This window comes from Monodelphis domestica, chromosome 3 (genome assembly GCF_027887165.1).
Source record: "Monodelphis domestica isolate mMonDom1 chromosome 3, mMonDom1.pri, whole genome shotgun sequence".
In the NCBI taxonomy this organism is placed as follows: domain Eukaryota; kingdom Metazoa; phylum Chordata; class Mammalia; order Didelphimorphia; family Didelphidae; genus Monodelphis; species Monodelphis domestica.
Window position 1 is genome coordinate 192528367 of NC_077229.1, and position 17798 is coordinate 192546164.

The 17798-nt window shown below is 36.5% G+C and overlaps 1 protein-coding gene across 2 annotated transcripts in view; it reads right to left on the minus strand.

Annotated features, from left to right (window-relative positions):
* The window catches only part of DUSP22 (dual specificity phosphatase 22), a 113495-nt gene extending 95955 nt beyond the window's left edge, over positions 1-17540 (minus strand). Inside the window, exon 1 of one of the 2 annotated variants that reach the window (XM_056823363.1) lies at positions 17426-17540. In XM_056823363.1, coding sequence (XP_056679341.1) covers positions 17426-17443 — 18 coding nt within the window. In that variant the 5' untranslated portion in view covers positions 17444-17540. The remainder of the gene's footprint in view (positions 1-17425) is intronic. The other variant, XM_056823361.1, reaches the window with a different exon arrangement.
* Between the last annotated feature and the right edge of the window lie 258 nt (positions 17541-17798).

Sequence of the window (17798 nt, forward strand, 5' to 3'; positions counted from 1 at the left end):
CACAGCACATTGTGGATAATCTATAAATTATTCACATGTGTCTGTGTCTCTAGTTTGGTGGTCTAATTTTTAAGTGATCATCTCTTGAAGAAATTCTCAGGAAGTAGTTAATTAATAGCCACAAAGCTATATTGGGATGTGGGGGTGGTAAAGAGAAGGCTCATAAGCTGGTTAAAAATCAGCCCAAACCTAAGCCAGGAAAGACCAATTAGTAAATTTATAGTCTTACTTATACTTTTATTATCGATAATATTCATTTATTGTTTGAACTAGAGTCTTTTGTGCTAGTCATCATTAGTGTTAATCAATGAATATACTGTGTTTAAATATCTGTACAAACAATAAAAAGAATATGTAGGTGGCTCCAGTAGCAAAAATATCTGTCCCTACATGAGAAAAGAAGGTTTGTGATAGATGGTAATTCCAGCAGAGGGTAGGAGGATTCTAAAGAAGGCTGTAGGTCAAACTATGCAAACACTAGACACTAGAGAGATACTGAACTATAGACTCCACTTACCTTGAAGATGAAAAAGAGCCTTAAGACACTTAGCAAATAACTGCTCCCTACTGGTGATAATTGACCGAGCAGCCAAGACATAGCATCCAGCAAAGAAGGGAATGACTTCCATCAGCTATGTAAACTCAGAAATGAACTTGGGAGTTCTGCTGGAGGAAAATTTTGACTTTTAGTCCACTCTCCCTAAGGACCAAATGAAAATGTTTTTATTCTTTGCTTCTTGCTATTTTTGTGGTTGTTGTTTGGTCATAGCTGATTCTTTGTGACCCCGATTGGGGTTTTCTTGGCAAAGACACTGGAGGAGTTTGCTCTTTTCTTCTCCAGATTATTTTACAGATAAGGAAACCAAGGTAAACAGGGCTAGACAGCAAATGTCTGAGGTTGTATTTGAACTCAGATCTTCCAGATGTCAGGCCCAATGCTCTATCCACTGCACCACCTAACTGCCCATCCTTAACAGCCTAAAGTATCTTTAAATGAAATAGATTACCTGGATAAATAATGAGTTCCTCAATCCTGAAGGTCCTCCTGTAAAGAGCAGATGATCCCTTGTGTAGTAGAGAGGATTCATACTTCAGGTAATGGTTAGAAGTTTAAAGTTCTGAGCTTCAAATATGCTTCAAAGTACAGGACTATAGTGGTCATACTTTTCATATAACTGATTCAAAGACATAGGACTGTAAGTCATAAAAACCTTAATAGAACTTTGATTCATAAAATTCTGATTAGTTCTTCCCCATTGCAGACATTAGCTTTAACATACTTAGTATTCCTTAGAACATGGTGCATGTATATTATTCACCACATTCCAAAAATTAAATTTGTGTAGATCACTGAGTCAAGGGGCCTGGGTTCCAGGCCAAACTTTATCACTGGTTAATCTTGGGCAAGCCACTTAATCGTTAGGACTTCAGTATTTTCATTTGAACAATGATGAATTTGGACTAGATGATTCCTAAATTCACTTGCAGCCCTAACATCCTGTGGTTTGAAATAGGAAGATTTCCTTAGAAATAGAGCTTCTTCATTCTACTTTGCAGCAAACTACCACTTGTCTCTGCTGCTTCCTCAATGAGCTGATTTTAGTGTTATTACAGAGAACTGAGGATCTCTCAGCTAGAACTCCAGTTCATGGAACACTCAGAAAGATGACTTTATTATTCCTTCCTTGTTTTTTGGTGCTTTATTAGAAAATACATGTCCATCTCAAGAAAAATCTGTCAGCATTCACACTTATCATGAAGCAATACCTAGTGCACATCTGTGGAGAGTGTTCTGTTCCTTCTGATCCTTGACAGTGATTTGGAATGCAAAACCTTGGCTGGCTCCTCACTTTTTTTTTTTTGCTTTTGTTTGTGTGTTTGTTTGTTTTTTTTTAATTTTAATATTATTTTATTTGGTCGTTTTCATACATTATTCACTGGAAACAAAGATCGTTTTCTTTTCCTCCTCTCCCCTCCCCCCCCCCCCCCCCCCCCGCCTTTCCCTCTCCCATAGCCGACGCATGATTCCACTGGTTATCACATGTGTTCTTGACTCGAACCCATTTCCCTGTTGTTGGAGTTTGCATTATAGTGTTCATTTAGAGTCTCTCCTCAGTCTTATCTCCTCCAACCCTGTAGTCAAGCAGTTGCTTTTCATCAGTGTTTTTACTCCCACAGTTTATCCTCTGCTTGTGGGTAGTATTTTTTTTTTAGATCCCTGCAGATTGTTCAGGGATTGCATTGATACTAATGGAGAAGTCCATCACCTTCAATTGTACCACAATGTATCAGTCTCTGTGTACAATGTTTTCCTGGTTCTGCTCCTCTCGCTCTGCATTACTTCCTGGAGGTTGTTCCAGTCTCCATGGAACTTCTCCACTTTATTATTCCTTTTAGCACAATAGTATTCCATCACCAACATATACCACAATTTGTTCAGCCATTCCCCAATTGAGGGGCATCCCCTCATTTTCCAATTTTTGGCCACCACAAAGAGCGCAGCTATGAATATTTTTGTACAAGTCTTTTTGTCCATTATCTCTTTGGGGTACAAGCCCAGCAGTGCTATGGCTGGATCAAAGGGCAGACAGTCTTTTATCGCCCTTTGGACATAGTTCCAAATTGCCCTCCAGAATGGTTGGATCAATTCACAACTCCACCAGCAATGAATTAATGTCCCCACTTTGCCACATCCCCTCCAGCATTCATTACTTTGCATAGCTGTCATGTTAGCCAATCTGCTAGGTGTGAGATGATACCTCAGAGTTGTTTTGATTTGCATCTCTCTGATTATAAGAGATGTAGAGCACTTTTTCATGTGCTTATTAATAGTTTTGATTTCTTTGGCTGAGAATTGCCTGTTCATGTCCCTTGCCCATTTGTCAATTGGAGAATGGCTTGATTTGGCTCCTCACTTTTTTTATGAACATAAATGGAGTGAATTTTCCTCTTGGCTCATTGCGTGATGATTCTGAGGATGTTTTCCCATCACAACTCCTAACACCAAGCAAGGCCATTATACTTTCAGAGGACTACGTATTTCTAATATTTAAGGTATTGTTTCATTAATGATTCTTAGAACCACAAAATTTTCAACCTGAAAATTTCTACTATGCTCACTCATTTTTCTAATGAGGAAACTGAGGTTAAGAGAAGATAATTGACTTGCCCAAAGTTCCAAAAGTAGTGGCAGAAGTGGAACTAGAATGGAAGTTTTTGAAAATGGACCTTCCTGGCCTTGGGAGATTCTCTCATAGGTAATCAGGAGTTTAAGAATTCCTAAATGTGAGTGAATAATCACCAAGTTTGTTTGTTTTTAAGGGAAAATAGTTTCTTAATCCCTGGGGAAGGAGGAAGAATATCAACATGACCCCTGCAGTTGGTAGTGGAGAAAGGAGTAAGATATCTGGCTGAGTGCCCATAGAGAGCACTCTACAAGCCATCTTTTGTATCCATACCATAAGTTCACCATCACTGCTCAAATCCCATCTACCATGGCAGAATCTGCTAGAGTTTGTACACTGTTGGCCTAGCCTTTGAGAACTCAGGGGTATCTCCACACTACAACAAAGGATAAGACTAGGATTTTGTGGAGGAGAGTGAATTGGATTCCTTTCAGCAAGTTGCAGAGTTCTTATCTTGGCAGCTAGGTGGACAATGGACAGAGTAAGGAAGATCTAGGTTCAAATCCAGCTTCAGACAAATACTAGCTGGGTTTTTTTTTTCTTCCAGCAACTCATTTAATCTGTTTGCTCTATTTTCCTTAACTGTAATATGAGGTTAATGACAGCACCTACTTTGAAGGGGTATTGTAAAGATCAAATGAGATATTTATAAAGCACTTCACACAGTGTTGGCACATAGTTCATGCAATATAAATGCTTATCCTCTTAGTTTTCTCCTTCCCTTTCCCAGAAATACAAAGGCTCATTTTTTTTAATTCTAAAAGTTTTATCATTGTTGTTATATGGTAGTCAAATGTGGAACACCACTCTGTGCAAAGGGCTTAAAGAGGACGATAAACAGACTATAACTATAAGAACCATGGAACTTTGAAGGACACAAGTAAAGGAAGTCATCAAAGAATTTTATGATAGGTAGAGAAGATGGCCTGGTCATATGACAAGAGTAAGGAATGACAAGTAGACAGTGTTCTCTAATGGTACTGGTGAGATGTTGGGAGAAGTGAAGAAAGCCTTCAGGATATTGGGTGAATCACCTGGGGTGAATTTGGGGGAAACAGCAATTTAAGTTACATGATAAGCAGATAGGAATAGACTGTGCATTGTTCAAGAGGACTGCCATATTGATGAGATTATAGATCTATTTGAGTATTAAGTGCCAAAAAATCAACTAAGAAAGTTGTTAAAATGCATTTGCAAGTCAGGATACATTTGGAACTAACCATATGATCACGCACACAAGTAAATTCATCCTCCCAGCCAAATGTCTCCAGGTACCAAAGAGAGAACTACAGAGTGCTGATGACATGTGATAATTGCTCCAAAAGGTACATAATCTGAGGTTCTTCCAAATCAAAAATGTCAAAACTTCCTGGTTTTGACTGATCAGGTGAGTTAGAATTTCTTGATCTATAAGTAACATGGTGAACATGGAAACCATAAAGATAATGAATATTAAATTCCTTTTAGATGCCCCGATCAAGGAATTCCTGTGGGTGGGTAGGGAATGGGGAAAAGTATAAGGCATGAATATTCTATAAAGGTTCCTTCAATTTCATCTATTAAAATAGAGTCCTCAAAGCACAAAAAGTAATTATGTTAACAAAATAATCACCTGGAGAAATAGACATTTCAGGAAATTTCCAAATATCTTTAGCTGAGGATTATTATTTATCACTTTGTGATTAGGAACTTTATTTGTCAATGTTGGGTAGAAAATGAAAGTTACCTTAATCTCTTCAATATTTGAGTGGAATGATGTATACTGATAGATGAAGATATATTTAGAAATGGTGCCAGCCCTGAGTAATTTAATATCATTGATCATATCTGAAGTAAAAAACTATAGAAATGAAGGTGGGCTTCCTGTATGTGGCTTATAATATCAGGGTGACACGCCAAAACCTGACAGTTTCAGTTATGAAATAATAGCTACTGGGTCTTTTCAGGGTCCCCCCTGCCCTGTTTTCTAAATTGTCAGGCAGGTGGATTTCTCAAACTTTCTGAAACAGAGTTCAAGAAGAAAGCAAAGCTAAGAAACAAAACAAAAGCCCAGTGATAGTGATTAAGAAAGTCAGAAATGAGGGTGGTTTTGAATCAACAAAGTGTCTAGCTGAATCCTTATCAAAGAATCAGTTGACTATGTGATATTTAATAGTAAGGGAACACAAGTTCTAAAACCCAAAGCATCTTAACAAATTCACCAAAAGAAAAGTGGAGAGGAAAATAACAAAAATAACAGTTAGAAAGGATAACCCAAAGAGACCTTTCTATTATCAAGAGTATCCCAAGGAATCTTAGAATTGAGAGGGTCTTGCTAAGTGATTTACTCCAATGCATATATTTTATAAATGAGGAAACTGACCACCAGAGGTCTAGAGAAGTGAATTAATTTCCCAAAGATCATAGAGCTAATTTGTGACAGATGCATTTAGGGGCACACCAGTTGTAGTAGTAGATTATTCCAAAGGTGAAAGGCAAAGGGTTAGCATGAGATGGTCTGGGAGGGACTTCAAAAATAATCTAGTTCAATCCCTTCATTTTACAGGTAAGTGATTATTTTTGTTAACATAAATTGTACTTTGTGCTTTGAGATTTTATTTTAACAGAAGTTATGATCAACCTGCTATAATGTTCAAGACTGACTCCTTTGAAATATCTTCTCTTCACAGGGCTCCTTTCCAGACCTAGGCCTAACCAACTTGGATAAGATTTCCTATTAATGGAGTTTTTCTATTCCCTCTATCTCTGGGCTCTGCCTGGTATGTGGCTTTCACCATCAACAAACAAGAAAAGCTATTTTAAAATAAAAGAAAGAAAGAAAAAAGAAACTTGAGATTGACTTTCAGAGGAGAAAATCTATTTCCCTGTTTCAGAGCAGTTGAAATGAGGAAGGAAATGTAGAAGTTTGTGTTCTCAGTTCTGTTGAAATTTGAATCATTATACCTTGTTAATAGTTAACCACTATAGGAGCTTTGAGATCTCTTCAAAATCAAGGCTCCACTTGCCTGTTAAATGTGGCCTAGCTTAAATGGCAGAAGATGACACTGGGCCCTCTTTTCCCTCCATAGTTTATAATATGGTTGAGCAAAAAGCAAAGAAGGAAGGTGTTTGGTAGAAAGAACCCTTTTAGTTGCTCTCCATGTCTCATCTCTTCCTATTCCAATTGTCCTCCATTCATATAAAAAGGTGATTTTTCTATAGCTTAGGTCTGTTCCTGCCCATTTTCCCTATCCACAAAGAGTTCCAAGGGCTCTCCATTACCTCCAGAATCAAATATAAACTCCTGCATTACATTTAAAGTTCTTTATAACTTGGCCTTTTACTATACAGCTATAGTCTTACTTCACTTTACTCTCCTCCATTCTTTCTACAAATAACTACATTGGCCTTGCTGTTCCCCAATCTCAACTCTGCCTTTGGAGTAACTGTTCTCAAATCCTGGAATGATCTGCTCTCTGGCCTCCATCTTTTAGTCTTCCTAACTTCTTTTTCTTTTTCTTTTTTAACCTTTACATTCTGTCTCAGAATGAATTCTAAGTATCAACTCTGAGACAGAATAGTAAGGGCCAGGCAAATGGCATTAAGGGACTTACTTGTCCAGGGTCACAAAGCTGAAGAAGTGTCTTTGGCCAGATTTGAACCCACATACTCCTGAATCTAGGCCTGGCACTCTATCTGCTGTGCTATCTAACTGCCTTATTTTCCCTAAATTTATTCAAGACTTAATTCAGATCTTATTTTCTGCAAGCGACCTTTCTAGATTCCCCAGCTGCTATGGTTTTTCTCTCTGTTTACTTTCCATTTATTCAATATCTATTTCATATATTCCTGGTTACTTGCATGTTGTCTCATCCATTAAAATGTAAGCTTCTGGAGGACAAGAACTATGTATTTATTTTTCTTTGTATCCCCAGAATTTAGTACACTGGGCTTGGCACATTGTAAGTGCTTAATGTGTGATGGGCAGAGAGATGCTATGGGAAACAGAAACAGGCAACAACAGAATCTGATTTGGGAGAGACAAAATGCAAAGTAAAGGTTTGAAAGACAGCACATTATTGTACTTTTGTTTTCTCACCTAGAAGATGAATCTGATTAACAAGAAGAATGGAATAATGATGACTAATATTACACTTTAAAGTTTTACAAAGTGCTTTATATCTGTTTCCTCATTTGATCCTCAAAAAGATCCTAAAATATAGGTACTACAAGCATTCTTATATATATTTTACAGATGGAGAAATTAGGTTTTAGAGAAGTTAAATGACTTGCCACAAAATGAAACCCAGGCTCTGTTCCACTTATGTTAGGAAAGTTTTCATGAGATTCCCTCAGGGACAGCTAGGTGACACACTAGATAGAGAACTTGGCTTAGAGTAAGGAGCACTGAGTTCAAATTTGGCCTTAGACACTTCCTACTATGTGACCCTGGGCAAGACACTTAACCCTCTTTGCATGGCCCTTACACTTCTGTGATAAGAGTTGTTACTATGACAGAAAGAAAAGGGGTGAGGGTGGGGGGAGACAGAGAGAGAGAGACAAAGAGACAGACAGACAGAGACAGAGAGACAGACAGAGAGAAAGAGATCTTTTCTTCATACAAAAAATAGTTCAAATTAATAGGTCATTCAACATTCCACTAATTCACCTACTTCTTACTAACATGTGTAGACACCTGTCCATGTTGGATGGTTTATACAAACTGTAAACATACACAACTATGCAACCCCCCTACCCAAATAGTCTCTGACCTCAAGAAACATATTCTCATTCTGCAGAAAGAGAGCACATATTGCATACGCGTGTGTCTAGAACCATAGTCAGCCATCCTAAAAATGCATGTCTTTAGTCACAAAAGGAAGCTGGCGAGAGAGTAGGAATGACTCAATACAATTCATTATTACTATTAGACAACTCAAATAATATGTACTATTAATAGGAAATGAGTATCATCATCTTTCTATGTCAATAACTATAAATTATCACCATCATGGCAGGGATGTATAGAGTTTTGTGGGTATATATATATATATATATATATACATATATGTATATTTGTATACAGATACACACATAGAGGAGATAGACATATACACATACATACTCTATATGTGTGGGTGTATTCATACACACACACATATATTTATATATGTATATATATGTATATATATACATGAGTGGGTTTAGTAAAAATAAATTAATTGGAACAGAACTAACTATAACCATCAATCAGACTTTCTTTGTCCATAGTTCACTTTTAGCAGAGGGAGAAAAATTACAAGAAAAAAAGCCTACTGTGGGGATTTCCCCCCCAAAACAATCTTCCAAGAAATGACCCAAGACAAATGAGCCAACAAAATTAAATGGGGAGGAGGGGAGTGGTTCAAATCCAAATTCACTCCAAGTGTGTACACTTTCTACAATCATAGTAGAAATGGATGTCCAAAGCAATGGTCCTGGATCATCAAACAAAAACTGAATTCAGTTTAGAATACTTTCTGAAAAAGAATGAGTTGAATTGTTTTAGAAAAATTCTCAGGGGTTAAAATGAAAAATTATATTTAATCCTAAATTAACATGAAAACTTCCCAAAGCAGAGTTTTAAATGTATACATATACATACATATAGTGTACACATACATACAAATACATGTATACATATCTACTTTACACAAATATACATTAATAGATCTATTTTCTCATTAGTATGGTCCAATGGCACAGATATAACCCATCTATCTTTTCTTGACCTGTGTAACAAATTTTTGTTTATGGCTTTTTATATATCCTCCACAGAATATCTAGCCAATATGCTCAAGGTCTTGTTCAAGATATGTTAATATTTCTTAGGTAACTAGGTCACTTTCTTTTCTAATCATCTATTTTCTGCCATAGTTTGAGGGATAGAGCATTGGACTTGGAGTCAGAAAAAGCTGGGTTCAAATCCCATCTCAGACACATATTATACATATTATACTATACAAAGTTATAATAGCACTTTTCTCATCTGTAACATGAGGAGTTGGATTAGATGGCCTCTGATTTCCTTTTCAGCTCTAAATCTATGATCCTGTGGTTATATATTCATACAAATCACCTTTGACCATATCCTACAACTTCCTACACCCTTTCCTAATATTTCATAGGTGGTTCTTAATTTTGTTCTTTGAAGACTATGACATTACAGTATTCATAGCTATTTAGCATCACTGGGACAATACTGGTGTTTACAATATGAGTTTTGTCTCAGAAGATATCTTGGAATTATTAAAAGCACTGCACGTGTTCCTATTGGTAAGCAAGTCCATTCTTTCTCTCCAATTCAAGACCTACTTCATTGTCTATCTGCAGCGCCAATCCAAGATCTCTCTCTCTCTCTCAAATGTTAGGTCCCCTTTCTAACTGCTTGTCATAATTAGGTAATAAACATTTTTTGTCCACTTAATTCTTTTTTGTTTTATTTTTTTCTGGAAGATTTGCTAGGCTGATCTCTTTGACAAGCAATACATGTCTATGATAAAACCATTTTATATGGGGAAATGGAACAGATTTGCCTGTTCCATTATATATATATATATATATATAATATATATAGAAATATATATTTCTATAATCACTTATTACCATTGTCATTAATAACACTGGAACTCATTTTTACTAGACCTCCTCAGTCCTCTATATATTTATATAATGAAGTCTAAATGGCACTTAAGAAGATGAAGTTGGTAAAACTGGCTGTATCATCCCAAATGCACAGATAAAAACCACATGGCAGAATTTCTAAAGCATGAATAATAAGTTTATATACATACATATAGATATACATATACATATACATACCTATACACATAAATGTTGTTCAGTAGTTTTCAATCTTGCCTGATTCTTTGTGACCCAATTTGAGGTTTTCTTGGCAAAGATACTGGAATTGTTTTCCATTTCCTTCTCCAGCTATTTTACAGATGAGGAAACAGAGGTAAACAGGTTTAAGTAACTTGCCCAGGGTCACATAGTTTGTAAGTGTCTAAGGTCAGATTTGAACTCAGAACAATGAGTACTTCTGACTCTAGGCCTGGTGTTCTATCCACAGTTCTACCTAGCTACTCTTTTTATGTATATACATAAGCACACATGAACATAAAAAAAAAAAAGTAGTAGCTGGGGCTATGGATAGAACATATCCACAGTGGATAGATACACATATACAATGCAGGTAGTATAGATTTATAAAGTACAGTTACAAAGCACTTTCACATTTACTAAAGTTACAAAGTATTGTAGCAAGTATACAAAGTTCATTTAAAGTCTAAAGTACAGTTACAAAGTAATTTCACATTTATTAGTTACAAATATAAAAGTATGCAAAGTACAGTTATAAAATAAAGTACAGTTAGAAAGTACTTTCACATGATACAGTTGCAAATATACCAAAGCATGGTTACAGTATAAAGTACAGTTAGAAAGGTCTTTCACATTTATTATCTCATGTGGTCTTCACAGTAGCCTTGTATGTTAGTGTTGCCACTGTAAAGGGACCTGCCATGTCTACTGCCTGCCAGCTGCCTTCTCTCTCCACGGGGCTGCCAAGTGGCCACAAATGCAGGCTACCTCTATGTCACCAATCCTCTGTTGCATTTACTCTTTTTGTTTTTTAGATGATTCATATTGGAGATACGCTGGATTCAATTACAAATTTGTGGGCTTTGAAAGATCAGAAGGGTCCTCCAAAGTTTCCTTCAGTAACCAGAGCTGGTAGCAGAAGCAAGTAGCCAATTCTGGTGAGGAGGCAGCAGAGAGAAACACCTGCTTGACTCAGCCCAAAAGTGAGTCTTCCCCATAGATGAAATAACACTATGTCCTGCAAGCAAAGGAATGACTCATCCCTCATCTGTGCCTCACCCAGAAGTGAACTTGATGGAAAGAATGTTGTGTAGCAAGCACTTTAAATTGGAGCCCATGCTCCCCAGAGACTATGGTGGGGGAATAGTGTGCTCCAGGTTGGGGAAGTTGTTTTACCATGATTCTCACTATACCTTTTCAGTAAATATCCCTTTGTAACATCAGTTTACTGATGTTAACTGGCTAAATAGTGTTGGGGAGATGTTAATTGGTATTTTTAGAGGAACATGCTGGATGGGGGCTCATGAATTATATTATTAGAAAGATACTCCCAAGTGCTCAGTTACCACTACACCTTCAGGGGAGAAGCAGTCAGTAGCTTTTCTCTGGGGGCACAACTTTGTAGTCTAAGCATAGCTTTAACTGAATGAACTCTATGTATTCTGTCATAATTTGAGACGCAAAGGTAATTGATCTACAAGGGCAAGAAGAAAGTGGGTCTCATTCTCTCTCCCTCCCTGAGGCTATACAGAAGCATATAAAAGCAAAGCTCTCTGTCTGTGCTCCTAACCTGGTTTGTATATTATGGTTATGGATCTGATTTTACTGGAAGCATGGGACACAAGAGAACCTTGAAGCTCTGAGGAATCTTCTTCCCCTGAGTGAATCTGATTTTGTTGCGTAAAATACTTGCGGAAAGTCTCGTTTAATAGATTGTGCTCTAAGTACTTCGGACATAATAAGGCTAGATGATGACTGTGTTCCAAGGTTAGTGTTGATGTATCTTTGACAATATCTTCTGAGCTTCTCCTTCCCAATTTTCTTGGATGTGCCCATTAGTGGTTGTAAAATACACACATATACATAGGTATAAATAGATATGCATACATTTCTTACATATGAAATAATGAAAAATAATTTATTAAGAATTTACTGTATAAAAAGGTAGGGATAAAAAAGCCAGATAGTCCCTTCAAAGGGCCTATACTCTAATAGTGGGTAAGAAGAGCTATTTGAGTTAGAGAAGTCAAAGAGATAGTGAGTGGAGTTATGGAACAATTGGCTGGTGTGTCCTTTCCCAGAAAGATCATGTTGATTTAATTATTATTCCCAGGGTAAGAGATGGAAAAGAAACTATGATGATGGCCAGAGAACAGCAGAATGATAGTTCTAGGTGAAACTGGAAATGGTGGAGCCTCTCAGGGCCTACAGTTGGAGGTAGAATGTCTGTTTGCATATATTTATACACACTGATAGAAGTAGCTGCTGACTATAAAATACCAGACAATTTTAAATTAATGGCCAGATGCTTGGGTTAACAGACTTCTCTTAAATCAGGCAACATCCATCTCATTCTCATTCTGGGGGAAATTTGCTAACTGCTATTAGTTTAATGATGCACCTGTTTCCTGTGTCTAATATATTAAATCTTTCAAGGAGTCTATGTGTTGAAGGGTTCACTTTGGTCTGGTGCAAGTCAGAGGATTGGGTGAGAGAATTATCATATGAGTAAGAAACCTCTAGGGTGAGAAGCCAGTATTAATGTCTTCTAACATTAATTCCTTTCCTAAGATTCCTGTAGTACTTAGGGATTAACTTTGAGGACAACAGATTTCAAGGAAGATTTCCAAGTTCAACAATCTGTTCCAGGGTTGAGGCATCTTCCTTGAGGCGAGGACAAGAGCTTGACACTGTCTCTCCTCCCCTTCCCCCCATTCAAACCTCTCACTCCACACCCCTCTTGCACTAGACCCAACCAACCTAATTCCCTTGGCTATGTAATTCTTGGAACTTGTTCCAGATAGAGGAAGAAGCCAAATCTGTCTTTAGCTTCATCAATGAGACGTGTTGGGGTTTTTTTTTTCATGGTCTTCAGAGACACTTCCTTATATATTTAGGAATCCCCAGAATTCTAAGAAAAGGGAAAGAAAAACTAGACAAATAAGTGTGTCACAGAGAAGCACGAGAAATAAAACTAGAAGAATTGACTAAAAAGACCAAGAGATTGGCTTTTTAAAATTACAAATAATTGTTTGAAGAAGACATTTGGAGCCTTACCAAAGAAAATCAATGCTTTGATGAGCAAGGACCTGGAATAAAAATTCTGGAAAATCTTAGCATATTGTTCAGAGGTAAATATAGTCAATGCTTCCATTACCTCTAATTTATATGCCAAAGGTGTTGATTCTGGTCAATGATTCACATCTAGCTCCTATTTTAGGCAACACTTGGTCAAGAATTTTAAGAACTTGATCAAGGTAGAAAAGAGGGGAAGTCTACTCTAAATGGAGGTTGTATGTCTACCCTGAATGTGTTGTTGAAAAGGGGAAAAACAGGCAAGACAATAAATAACACATTAAATTATTTAATCTGAGTATTCATTCCTCCCTAGTTGGCCAATTCATATCTATATGCCTCCATGAGATCAGGTACACAATCAATTCAAATTAAAAACAAAAACACAAAACTGCCCTTGGAACTTAATGTAACAATGCAAGTTCAAGTTTGAGAGAGACAGAGAGAGGGGAGGGAAGGGGAGGGGAGGGAAGAGAAGGGAAGGGTGGAAGGAAGGAAGGAAGGAAGGAAGGAAGGAAGGAAGGAAGGAAGGAAGGAAGGGAGGAAGGAAGGAAGGAAGGAAGGAAAGAGGAAAGAGGGGAGAGAGGGAGGGGGAGGGAAAGAGGAAGGAAGAAAAATGTTTTTTGGGATTACTTTTTTAGATCAAATGTATCATTTCATTGTTTTAATGAGCCCCTAGTGATTAAATCCCTTCTATCACTGCAAATAGATATGTGCTTTACTACATTTAGTCATAAGAGTCTCCCGGGCTTCTGAGAATCCAAATAACTTATGCAGAATCATAGAGTAAGTATATGTTAGAGGTGAGACTTGAATTCAGGTCATCTTGACTCTCAAGATGGATCTCTGTTCTCTATATCTTAGTAGAAATACAGATTCTAGGGGGCAGCTGGGTGGCTCAGTAGATTGAGAGTCAGGCTCAGAGACTCCCTTACCGCTCTTCTGCCATATCCACTGTATCTCTAACACTTTCTGTATTGAAAGTTACTTTTTTTTCTATTTCAGTAAAACACTAAGTATAATCTAATTACTCTACAAGGAGTATTTAAGCAAACAGGCCTTGTACAGGGCATTTCATTTCAGACACCCAAAGACATGGATAGACTTTAAGGGTAGGAAGACAAGGTCTGGGATTCTTATCTCCATCTATAGAAATGGGAGATTTTATATCTAGTACATGGTAATGCTGTCTGTCCCAGAGAGTGGAGAAGACTATCCCCACCAGATGAATTATAGAGGTGTGTTAGGGGGAAGGAATTAGAGTCCTTATCAGGGGTGGAAAGTACCATGGGATTTTTAAAGAAATAACGCCACTGATATATCTCACCTAAACACGGGCTGTCTAATAGCCCAGTCTCCCCTAATGTCAAGCCGAGTTACTAGTTAAGAACTGACTCACAGGGAGGAAATCACCTTCAGCATAGCTAGAGACAATTTATGGGTCCCCCATTTAGGCTCTGAGCAGCCACCAACTAAAGGTACTTATGATGATAATAACTTGAATTTGCATGACACGTTTCAAAGCCATCATGTCTGTTATCTGATTTTTATCCTCATATCAATACTATGAAATCAGTAAAGCAGGTATTCATTTTCTCCATTTGATAACTGAGGAAACTGAGGCACAAGCAACTTTCCTGAGTTAGGGTGTGAGAGAAGAATATATAAACATGGAAAAAAGGTGGGGGGAGCAGGTATTTCATTAGCCTCACTCTTCTGTGAACCTAGCAAAGGAATGTTACTTACACACACAGACACAGACACACACACACATTCTACACCCAAAGAGTCTAAGATAAATATCCATCAAATTCAACAATAGATTGAATAGATTGAATGAATTGGATAAACTGAAAATAGATTGAAGAGGGAGGGCAGAATTGAGAAGGGAATAGACAAACAAAACAAGCCAAGTTCAGAAAGGAGATGAAAAGATCAGTATAAAAATAAGGAATTGAGATCTGGGCTGAAGAGAATGAGGCAAAATATCAGATCAAACCACTTTGATTATAGGTTATTAGTGTTTATCACAATTTTTCTCTCTCCACCTTGTTTGCATTTATAAAGAGTAGGGCAGAAAGCAAAGAAAGGAAAAATATGAGAATATGATAGAGGGAAAATAATTAACAACTATGAATATGAATAGGATAAGCTCAACTAAAGAAAGAAGGTAGCATCAATGAGACCACATATCAGAACTTTTGAGATGTAGTTAAAGCAGGATCAAAGGGAAAATTTATATTTCTAATACTTTGAACAGCAAAAGAAAGAATAGATCCATGAATCTGGTTAACAGGAAAAACTAGAAAAGCAATACATCAAAAAATCACAACTAAACACTAAAATAGAAATTCCAAAAATAAAAAAGAAGTAAAATTTAAAACAAAACCCCACTAGATTTAGATGATAAATAAAACTAGGAGCTTATTCCTTGATGAAAATAGATAAGCCAAATTGTCAAAAATCAAAATTTAACAAAGAGAATGCACAACAGTTGAAGAAAAAATAAAGAAAATAATTTAGAAACATATATATGCCAAGAAAATATAACTTAAATGAAATAGATACACATTTACAAAAGTTAAATGTTCATTATCAGAATAGGAAATAGAAACTTTAAATAACATAGTCTCAGAAAAAGAAATTGAACAAGCCAGAAAGGAACTTCCAGAGGAAAAAAAAATGCCAGGACCAGATGGATTTGCAGGTCAATTTTATTTAACATTTAAAGAAGAGTTAACTAAAAGTTTATATGAATAAGAAAAGAACAAAACCTATCAAACACCTTCAGATATGGTCTTGATTCTTTAACCAAAAATCAAATGACAAATTAGTGGAAAATTAAAACTTGAATAAAAATGTATCTGTTATGAAATTGTTTTATCTTTTCCCACCAACTTAGTTTTGAATGCTTGTGCTATATAATCACAAAGACTTTGGTGGAGAGAAATCTCAGTTCTTCTCCAGGTCCCAGGAAACTGACAGGCCCTTCAAAGCTTGGCATAGTCTTTAAGAATCATCTCTAGCTTCTGGCTCAACATGATGTTGCCTTTGACCTGAAGTTTGCCATTAAAGAAAGCCTTTTGAGGGTTAAGCTTTTCCAGAACAACCTCCATGAAATTTTCATCTGAAAGAGTGGAGCTTGTGTCAACAGAACCTCTTGCAGGCCCTTGGTACAATATTCTCCAGAGCCATTTTTTAGGTCAATAGTCCATTGTGCTGCAGTTTGTCCATGCTTAGTGATATTCCACTGAAATACAGCATTGACCTTTTTTTTTACCAGTTCCTTTCCAACAACAGAAAAAGAAAACTAGCGACCAATATCCCCCCAAAATACTGACATTAAAATATTGAATAAAATATTAACAATTAAGTTACCATAAAAAGTTAAAGATTATGCATCATTTAAAACATAATAGACCATATTACAACACAAATTGTAAAGGTCACAAGATGATATGAATCAATAAAAAAAAAGATTCAGACAATGCATGTTTAAAAGAAAATATTAAAGAATTCATACCTAAACAATTGCAATAGATTGCTGATTGGTCTCCCTCGCATAAATCTTTCCCCACCCTAGCACATCTCCTGTTCACCTATCAAATTAATCTTCCTAAAACACAGATCTGACCATGTCTGTCCTCTGATTAATAAAATGAAGTAGCTCACTATCACTAACAGGATCCAATATAAAAATTCTTTATTATGCCCTCAGGCTACTCTACAGCCTGGCTCTCTCCCATCTTTCCAGTCTTTTAGACCTTACTCATACCATGGATCTGTGATCCAGTCACCCTGGCTTAAAATATTCTATGTTCCAATAATATTGGGTACTTTCACTAGCTATCTCCATGCCTGAAATTCTCTCCTATTGTAAAGAGGACTTTACAATAAAATCAGAAATAAAATAAGGATATACATTATTACTGAATATATTTCTACAAGTTCTATGCATAGCAATAAGACAAGAAAAAGAAATTGAGAGAATTAGCATGGGCAGAAGAAACAAAAGTAATGCTTTATGCAAATAATTTTATGCTTTTCTTGAATCCTAGTGATTCAACTAAAATTAATCAAAGTATTAAGTTCTCTAAAATAGTAGAATATAAAATAAAACCACAAAATTCATCAACATTTTTGTTTATTACCAACAAAACCCAGCAGGAAAGATAGAGAAATTTCATTCAAAATAACTACAGAATATATGTCTCTCTAATATAATAAAAATGACAAAATGCACTGATTTATTTCTAAGTTGAGTGCCATACCAATCAAACTAACTATCACCGAAGCTGGATATAGAAAGAAAGAAATATGTTTACCTCTAACTTGGTCTCCATGGTGGCTCTGATATTCCTTTCTGCCGAAAAAAACTTGTGTCTGGATTTGGGCTGCCTCTTTTGTGCTTCCTTTCCTGAGTGGGTGATGAAACAGCAACTGCCAGTTGTATATGCCTAGCTGGTGACCTCATGAGTTCAAAAAATCCAAGTTATTATAGAAGAGAAACAAACCAGCAGCAAGGAGTGTTTCTGTGAGAGAGTAGCCACCACTGGAAAGAGGATTGGTCCAAGTTGGCAGTTTTAAGAGTTGCCTGGAAAGTGTCCAGGTGAGGAAATACATAAAATGGCTAATTAGGAATCTAGTAATTGCTTATGCTATGGTAACTTATCCTACAGTAATTATATGATATACCTT